Raw genomic sequence first — 9996 nt, 5'->3', positions numbered from 1 at the left:
CATCGTCGCGAGATCGAATCGGAAGGCGACGAGAGAGACGAGTTTATCGCGGACTCGTAACGGCATCGCGCCGATGTTTGCGCAACAGAGACACGCGTTTCGAGGAAATCGAAGCTTGAAATCCGAGAATAATAGAAAATCCGAGCTATTTATCCCCTCGATTTATCATACGAGAGACGAGAAGAAAGATCGTTGAATTGTGTCAAACGACGAAAAAGAAACAAGCCGAAAAATTTCCTCGATTATTTTTCTGTCAGCCACTTTCCTCCACGTTTTCCTCAATAATAATCGCGTACGTTTAATCGGGCGAGAGTCCAGAGTCCGCTGGGTCATCGGCGAAGCCGAGTTCAATTTTCCTCCTCGCGTACGAGAAGAAAAAAAAAGAAAAGAAAAAAGGTCGAGAGAATGTCCTGCAGCGGTTAGTGTCCCGTTTTTCTTGCCCGCCTTGCCCCACTTTTTATTGAAAAAGAATTTAATAACCACGGCTACCCGTGCTCTTGGCCACGTTAAGGAGGAAAACAAGAAAAAAAAGAAGAAGAAGAAGAAGAGAAAGAGAAGAACGAATCAGGGTGAGAAACAGCCGCGGTCTGATATCGTTTTATGTCCAATTACAGATTCACGCATTTGGAGAAGCTCGGCCTGGATTTGCTCGGCCTCGATAAACGATCCGGAGGGATCGTCGGTGGAAGAGGGGGAAAGAAATCCAAAAGCATCTGACGCTCTTCCGAGGGTAACTGGCTCATAAATATTCAACGCTCCTCGCGAGAAATTTGTAAATATCGCATCCGGCTGCAATAATAAGTTTCCGTTCACGAGTATCCGCACGCCATTCTCTCGAGGCGATAAAAGGCGAAAGTTCTTTTCCGCGTCGATGGGAACCTTCCAACAACGATGCCCCCCCTCTTCCTTTTTCGATAGTCTTATTAATAGTATCCTCCTCGGCTCGCGCTAAAAATCTCCTCCTCCTCCTCCTCCTTCTCTTTATCCTCCCCCTGCTGTTCGCCCCACGTTAAAACTTTATTAGTCAGGTTAACTGGCGAAGCTTGGAGGGAAGATGCGCAAGCTTTCAAGGGGGATACGGGAGAGAAAGAGGTGGAAAGAAAGTGTGTTAACGGATAGGAAATATCGTTTTCTTCCTTTTCTCCTCCCCCTCCATTCGCCGAGCTTTGCTTCGTAAACGGAGGAAAAATATTCAACTCGCGTTACGTCCCCCTCCTTCCCTCTTCCCTCGTTCCCACGTTCCTCGTTCTCGTTTGTTAATAAACCTGAATCGTTTATTCCATAATTATCGCGTGAAAGGAGATGCTTATACCTTTGAAATACAATCGACCGGCACATTTTTATCCAAAAATCTCCAACGTTGATCCAAGAATTGATCGAAGGAGATTCGAATCAACTTCGATAATTCTGCGCGCATCGATTAAAGCGAATTTTAAGCGTGTACTCACCGGTCAATTGAAGTCTGCCGACGTTGCTGCTGACGACCGTTTCCTGCGTCAAACGGTGATGCGTCCTGCACCGATAAGTCCTTTCCGCGTCCTCCCGCGTGATGTTCAATATCATGAGCTCCCCGCTCGAGAGCATGTGGTACTTCCCATCTGCGGAGGGAAGAGAAATCACGCGGGTACGGTCGACAGAAATCGGGAATCGATTTTGATCTCCGTTATAAATTCGGAATTGAAATTTAATTCGATTAGAACTCGAGATTTTCAAGTTCAAATTCCCAAGGAACGATAATAATAATAATTCCGCCGGCTTTTCCGTTTCACCGCGAGTTCGTTCAACTTCGAACCCATTCCCCGACGAAAGTTTGGTCGCCTATAGATCGCCTTGCTCCGATCGACGAGCTATATTAACAGATCCGACTTTGCTTTATTAGCCAACACATTCGGAGCCGCGCTGCACACCTACATCCAACTTCTTGATAATTAATCAAGTTTCCCCTCGTTAACGTTTCGTGCACCCGCGGTGAAAATTTTCCCACGACTCGCTGCTACCGACAATTCTCGATTCAATCCTCGAAACGAAAAAAAAAAAAAAAAAAAAAGCTACGTTTCTCTTCCGATTTCGCGAATTTGCAGCGAAACAGAAAAGGATAGAAAAGGAGAGACACCGTAATCTGCGGGAGACGTGACGTTGGCCAGCTTCGAATCCTCTCCAAGTTACGTCCAAGGAGATACTCGAGACCGGTTTTTCGATTTTTCCCCAACATTCGGAACGAAAATCATCTCCATTTCCACTCCGATCCAATTTTTATCCCCGTCGAACTCGATTCCGGAATAAAGTCGCGAGAGAACGGGTCGATATCTCTCTCTGTCTTTCTCGCGAGAATTCGTCCCTCTTCTCATTCTTATTTATGAGCAGGCGTCGTTAGAGGATAAGTTGGAGATCGTTGGGTGCTCGCTCACCTCCCATCGTGGAGGGGTAGATGTTGAAAGACGGCTCCTGAAGCCAAGACGTGATGGTGACGTGATCGCGAACGAAACTGGGCACGTTGCATCGCATAAGCACGTTGTTGCCGAGGAAACCGCCGGGACATTGCACTTCCGGATCGTAACGCTGATTCACCACTGAAACACGCAAACAACACAGCCGCTGGAAAAAAAGAGCGTCTCGAAAGCGTGGAGGGGACAGGGTCGGATTCGTCGCACTCGAAAAAGAACCTCTGAAAACCGCGTAGATAGCTGAAAAGAAAAAAAGAAAAAAAAAAAAACGCGAGAGACGAAGAAACATTTCCCACAACTTTCTTCAACGATTTTCCATTTCTATCTTCGATTTTCTCGATTTTTTATTTTTCGTTTTTCGTGCCACGTTTTCGTTACACATTTTTTCTTTCTTTCCTTTCCTTTTTTTTTTTTTTTTTTTTTTTTTTAAATAAAGTAAAGAGAAAATCAGATGAATACGCAACGATCGATTTTATTCGGACGCTAATGAACGAACAGTTCAGTTTCATTGTTAGGGAGCCGTGCAATATGGAGCGTCGATAACCGAACTTTGGTAAACGTAATAACGTTAAACGGAGCTTCATTAACCGGGCTTCATACGTAGCTTCACGCACCATCCCCGATACATCCCTCATAAATTCATGACGTATCAATTAAACGGCGGAAGCCGGGCGCGATTTCGTTATTTCATTACGACGGAACTCGATGGAAAATTCGACAAATTCGTCTTCCGCCCGATACGTCGCCCGAGGCCGACGAGGATAGAGATCGGGGCGAATATTTTTTCTTCCCCTCCCTCCTCCTCCCACCACGCTTTACCCCCGAACGAATAACGATCCATTTTTAACGGAAACGAACAGGTGACCAAAATTCCCCACTTTTATCGACGTTTCACGCCGGACCAAAAAAAGACCAAATTATTTCGATACGAATCGATACGAAACTCCGATTCAAATGTATATATATATATATATATATATATCTGTGTCGTACGCGTGTCGTCTAAGAATGTTGATCCCGAACACGTGCAGAGAAACGAGAACAGAGCGAAATTCTATGCCGGAATTCTCGAGAAACGAGAACTCGAATATCGTACCGAATATCGTGCGTGATGTTTGTTTAATATAATTATGATAACACAACCAATGTATATATTATTCCATTTTCCTACCCTATAGGAAAGATAACAAGCCTACAGACTTGATGTTTTGCAAAGATTGGAATGTTTTCTAAAAAATTTTCCACCTATGTTCCTGAATTACCGCGCCGTGTAACTTTTTTTCGAGTCCGGTTTAGATCGATACGTCCAAATTCCATTTCCGTCCAATACAAATTACTTTTACCGCTAATAATTAACAATTTTCATTTTTGCATTTTGTTAATTGGATCGCGAGGTATATAAGGGTAATAATTTGAAATTATATTTTTTTTATATTTCCATAATCAATTGCATCAATTTCTATCTAAATTAAATTTACGAAGCATAATTGAATTATATTTTATGCGTCGAAAAAAAAAAAAAAAAAAAAAAGAAAGAAATCAATGGAATATCAAATCCAATTCGATGCAAGAACGTTTAAACGAATATAACGCGATAAAATAATTCTCCCAATTTCCAATATATAAAATCTCCCTCTCGAAACAATGTTAAAACAAATACAAAAAAAAAAAACGTCCCAATGAAAAATCTCGTAATATCGATTCGAGGTATTCTCTTGGTGGCACGAATCCGTTTCCTGAAGCCAGTCTGCGCGCGACATAATTGTCTCCGCGCTAGAAGCTTGCTAAGGACACGAGTGGTGGAAAGGCTGGAAAAAAAGAAAAGAGAAAGAGAGGGAGAGAAGGAAAGGAAGAAAAAAAAAGTTGTTAAGTGGCGCGGCGAGGGTGTAAGGTAAAATGGAGGGCGGCGATACCTCGGAATTAAATCCGGGGTAGGGGCTTTGTCGCGGGTGCGACTACAAGATGTTGATACCCGTCGCCGCGGAATCAACTTTCACGGTTGAAAGCCGGATAAAAAGCGTGACGGACTCGAAATGAAGCGGAGCTCGACTCTTAATTAAAAAAAGGGAAAAAAAAAAAAGAAAAAAAAAAATAAAAAGAAAAAGAAAAATCTCGATAGCACGAAGAATCGCACCCCTCCTCCCCCTCTCGCTGCCTCTCAATAGATCCGCGCGAGCTTTTTGAAAAGATCGTATGAATGAAAATTGAAAGTGAGGAAGGAGGGGGAGAGGCTGCGACAAAACAGATGTGACGAATCCCGCGTTCTACGAGGGTTGTATTAATTACCTAAAACAAATGGCGCGCGAGAACCGTCCCCAAAGATAAAGAGACTCGCGAGAAAACTCTGTTGTTGTGTGTCCCCGGTTAGAGTATTATTTCTAACGAAGTCGAAATGAGAAAAAGAAAAAGGGAAAAAAAAACGAACGCTCCTCTTTCACGAATCGAGGCAACGTGTAACATTGAATTCGAGGATGGAAAGATCGCAGCTTACGTCGACCTTAATAGCAAATCCGCATGTCGCTACCTTCTCTTTTCTCTCCCCTCTGATAGACTACGTCGACGCAAGAAAAATTTGCAAATCGATAGGGAAAGGGCAGGTTTCGAGGTTGGATCTAAAGATTTGGGTGAGGATCGCGGTATCTTATTCGAAATCTCGAAGCTGTCCCAATCCGGCCATGAGCTAACGTTCCGCGTAAGTCGATGGTCCCGGCTGAAAGGTTGGCAAGAGGGCAGAAGAGGGTTGAAAGAGGGTGCGGAGCAAGGATGCAGAACGAGAAACCGATGCCGGAGAAAAAGACAGGTTAGAAGGGAGAGGAGTTATAGTCGGTGGAAAAGGAAGAGGAGGTGGTGGTGGCGAAAGAGGCAGGGGTGGAAAGGAAAATGTGGCGATGGTGATGGTGTGTGTGTGTGTGTGTGTGTATGTGTGTGCGTAGGACCCGGCTGTGCAACCCGTTTCGAGAGTCAGCGGAGCGAGGCACTCAGACTCCAGAATGGGGTAAAAACTCGGTGAGTTCGCCTCTGCCTTCCACCCTCTTTCTCTGCCTCCAGCGCGGGTTTCCAGCCTTGCCATACACCCCCGTATCACACGGCTCTCGGTTACGCGGCAACCAAGCCAAGCATAAACTCGGCAGACGTATCGTGGCAGGTAATATTTACAAACCATGAAACCTACGGGAAGAGAGAAACGAAACGGCTGCAGCCTATCTAGCCTAACCCTCCGCCTTCCGCATCCGCGGCAGCCACCTGACAGAAAGAGCGGGCCTCATCACCAAAACCGCCCTCTCTTTTTTTGCCCGCCTCGAATTTTACGCCAAGACGTAAAGAGTCTACACCCTTTCCAAAATTGCGTCGCGATTACACGCGTTTTCCTTGTCGTTCGCTCGTCGTCACTGGACCTTGACTCGATCTGTCAAAAGAAAGTCTGAAAAAGGCGAGCAGGATCGATCGTTGTCCGTTTCTCTGTCCGCGATTGTGCTCCATAACAATGGAGCGTTATTAAAAAAAATTCGATTACGATAGAGAAGAATCGCGTAAACCTATTAGCTATATTCGATAAAAAGTTTAACGCGCGTTTACGTGACGGTCTCGAACGATGAACTACATCAGAATGGAAAAATATGTGGGGAATCGAATAGCGTTGGGAACAGTGTGGAAATTAATGAACGAAGAGGGTATTTGTCGGAAACGAAAGATGAAAGGGGGGAAAACGTGTGTGCTCTCTGTGACGAAGTTCAACGCTCGTTTAGCCAAAGCGCGCGCGCGCGCCTCGTCGAATTAGATCTACGATGTAACTCGACCCCGGGGCGAGTTTAATTATTTCCGTATAAAATTTCCGCGAATTTCGTTCTCGCTGCGAAATAAAAGAACAACCCTCGCGAAACTCGAAAGAAATTTCGCCCTTTTTCGCGAACGACACATTTAATCGCGTTGAATTAAAAAATACGCGTCCCCTCCATGTAAGATTTATATTTCGTCGCGAGGACAAAAATAAAAAAAAAAAAAAAAAAAAAAAAAAAAAGAAGAAGAAGAAAAGGAAAGAAACGAACGTACGTTTCCATTTTTACCAAGGAATTTCATCTCTCAACGTGCGTTCAAGTTTCAAACACGTACACGTAGCGTGGTTACGATAATAAGATCACTTTAAGCGACTTGTTACGAGCACGTCGAATATGCCACGTAGTGTATCTTATGCCGCGCGGAAAAAGGGGAACGTTTTTCGTCGGTGAATTCGAGAAAAACGAGCGTCATACATCTCTACAGTATTCGCATTATACTCGCGCTTTTCAATTTCATCCGCGAAATATAATCATATCTTTTAGTTCGTAACGTGATGCGAACAACTTCGCCGCTTAATTACATCGAATCCTTCGTTGTCGTGGAAATTCAGCAATCGAGCAGGAACGAGTTGATCGCGATATCTTTGTCGTATAAACGTAGCGTATCTTAATCAAAGCGTTGCGCGTTTGAGGAGCCGTGGTACGATAAAACGTCACCGCGAGGCGGATGCCGGATACGGTATTTGCGTTAACGCCTAGCGGCGCTCGTCCGGATTTCTCATTACCCCGACAACCCGGCCGTCAAACGCACCCTCCGCGCTGCGCTGCGCTGGAATTAAACTGGAACAACGAAAATTTACAGGAAGAGTAACTAACTCTGTGGAGAGTGGTAGAGAAAGAGAGAGAGAGAGAGAGAGAAGAAAAGCACGTCTTACCCGTGGGATCGGACGAATGCCTCGTCGTGATCGAGCTGAAAAGCGGCACGCCGCTATCGGTGAAAGCGAACAATACGGTTTGCCTGTTGTTTTTGTTAACAAACGTCGTTAAGCTCCCCTTTCTCCCCCCTCCCCTCGAGCTTCCTTCACTCGATGGCGTTCTCGGAAGGCGAGCTCCGATATTAAACGGTAGTCTCGCTACAGACTCGATTCTCCTCCTTCGAGAATCCAACTTTTTATCCTCCCCGATATTCATTCGGGTCCGAATGCTTTTTTCCTTCTCTCTGCTCGCCATCTTCCCACCGACTAGGAGGAAACTATCGTTGTTTCGGGGGAGGCAAATATTTTTCTGACCGTGGAGGTAACGAGGGGAGGAACGAGGCTGTTTCAGAGAGCTATCACTCGAAACGGTATAAAGTAATTTTTATTTTATTATCCCTGCCAGGACGTTTTCTTAACGAAACGTAATTCTCTTCCCCCTCTCTTCCTCCTCCTCTCCTTTCTCGAGGACTTTAATTAAGTTCTTTGGCGCGCGCCACGCGAGGATGGCACTTTAAATTAGTTAAAAGAAACCGAAAATAGGGTTGCACGTACGCACAAAGGACGTGGGAATCTTGCGCGCTTCGAGTCCGCGAGATGACGTTTGTTGCAAGACGCGTTTAAACGGGGCTACTTGTCGGCTACGAATTTATTCCTCGAGGGAACTTTATCCCGCGCACAGGCTAGTATACATCACCGTATACTTTATCGATCCTAAAGCGGAACGTTTGGGGTGCCAAAAAAAAAAAAAAAAGAGAGAGAAAAGGATCGATCAACCATCCTCCTTACAAAATATTTTAAACAGTTTACGAATACTCGCTCTTCGTAAAAATTTGAAATTGTACGACCGAACGATGTCCGAAGGTTCGACCAAAGTTTCTTTTCACGCCACTCCCCTTAGATATCTAACCTATATATAGATATCTAACCTATATATACATATAGTTAGCCTCGTTACTTGGAAAGCCTTATTCGTAAAATCGTTTGGGCGAGCGATCACAAATCCTGGCCGACCGTACGTGTGCCGTACGAGGGATCGAGATTGGGATGCAGTTAGACGAAGAAGCTTGGGAAAGGGGAAACGAGATCTCCATTGTTGTTATTCGATTCGCGATTCGAGCACAGTCAGCGGGTTGCTCGCCTCGAATGCATACGTAAGCCACCGCGACCAACCGGGTATGGCCTAATCATATCCGTTTTGCTTCGAGGAGTACGAGCTTATATCCATCGCTTCTTTCGAGAGAGAGAGAGAGAGAGAGAGAGAGAGAGAGAGAGAGAGAGAGAGAGAGAGAGAGAGACTTTTCTCGACGCAGGGAAGGAACGGAGTCAGCGAAGTTGATCGAAAGGAGTGTGGAGATTCGAAGGAACAAAGGGAGGGAGGGAGGAGAAGGAAGGCCCTGCTGTGACAGAAGCTGACGTAGCAGGGGGGTAGCATGAATCTGAAGAAAAGGTATGGGCTACGATGTTCACGCGACGATGATTTACGGGCATATTAGGTCGATAAGATATGTTCCGGTTCGTTGACCCGGACCAACTTCTATTTTTAAGACGCCTCCTCGCGGAGACACCTCTTTCCATTCTCCCCCTATATCCATCCCTATATCGTCTCACGGATTTCGGTTTTTCAAGTCGGCTCGTCCCGTAAAACAACCAGAGTAAACAACCAACAGCCATGAATATATTTTCCTGTGCGGCGGTGGTTCTAATGGCGATACGACGATCGCGTCGAGGGCGAAGCTTCGATAAGACGGATTATATTTTATCTTCTTTTTTTATGGAAAAGTTGGAATTTCCAATTTCCAATCGAGGAAGGTTGGGATTTCTCGCGGCGCCGTTAAGAAGAAAAATAATAGAAAGGGAAGAAGGAAAACTCGACGAGGGAAAAGAAAGAAAAAAAAAAAGGAAAACGTGTTCGTTCCGTTCGTTTCAACAACGTGTCACGATTTTCGACGGACAAACCATCAACGACGAGCCCGTATTCTCCACGTCTCCTCCTGTTATGGAGGAGAACGAAGGGAGCGGAGGGTGGGCGGATGCATCAAAGCCGGGTACGAAGCAAATCACGGGGCCGATGGGAATAAATATTTCATAGCATCGAAGACGTACCATCTTCCGATCGAGAGGATGAATTATTCCGTGTAAGGAAACGGAACTGCCGCGTTCGTTTCACGCGGCCGCGGACGCCGCGCTCGAGGGGATGTTTAATGTAAAACGTCGTCGAGGATCTCGTCGAACGCGTGACGAATATTTTCTCCGCCTTCAACGGCCATCAAACTTTTATTTTACTCCCCAAACGAGGGGAGTCTCCGAGGTATATACGCGCCATCGCCTGAGAAAGAAACCGCGAACTAGGAGGAAGGCGCGACAAATATCTCCATATCTCCAAATTTTTCCATCGAACGGAAACCATCTCTTCTTCCTTCTCCCTTCCCCGATGAAAGAAACGACGGCGAAAGGGCTCGAGAAGGGGTTGCTCGCGAGGAGAAGCACAGGATAGGATAGGATAGGATAGAACGGCAGAATGCAGATAACGAGGGAGAAGTTTCGCGTGCCTGCTCTGACAGTGACGTCTCTGCTAACGATGCCACCGACGCTGTTGACGGCGGAACACTTATAAATAGCCCAGTGGACGTCCTGTCGGAAGACCTCGGCCTCGAAGCCGGGAAAGTGGATGGTCCCGTTGCCAAGGACGTGTCTGATTCCAGGGATACTCGTTATACTGCCACCGTCCGCCGCCAGCCAGTCGACGGTGGGTGCCGGATTTCCCCTCACTATGCAGTCCACTCGGCCCCCGTTCACGTT

General features: G+C 45.9%; 1 protein-coding gene across 1 annotated transcript in view; it reads right to left on the bottom strand.

Annotated features, from left to right (window-relative positions):
* The window catches only part of LOC102670645 (Down syndrome cell adhesion molecule-like protein Dscam2), a 119534-nt gene that overhangs the window by 60256 nt on the left and 49282 nt on the right, over window positions 1-9996 (bottom strand). Inside the window, exons 3-5 of the mRNA XM_031513683.1 lie at window positions 9747-9996; window positions 2409-2570; window positions 1449-1598 (exon numbers count right to left, since the gene is read on the bottom strand). The exon at window positions 9747-9996 is cut by the window's right edge and continues 1 nt beyond it. Coding sequence (XP_031369543.1) covers window positions 1449-1598; window positions 2409-2570; window positions 9747-9996 — 562 coding nt within the window. The remainder of the gene's footprint in view (window positions 1-1448; window positions 1599-2408; window positions 2571-9746) is intronic.

The sequence above is a fragment of the Apis dorsata genome, unplaced genomic scaffold (genome assembly GCF_000469605.1).
Source record: "Apis dorsata unplaced genomic scaffold, Apis dorsata 1.3 scaffold_683, whole genome shotgun sequence".
NCBI lineage: Eukaryota > Metazoa > Arthropoda > Insecta > Hymenoptera > Apidae > Apis > Apis dorsata.
Note: the sequence above shows the minus strand (reverse complement) of the source record. Positions and strands in the feature narration are given on the sequence as shown.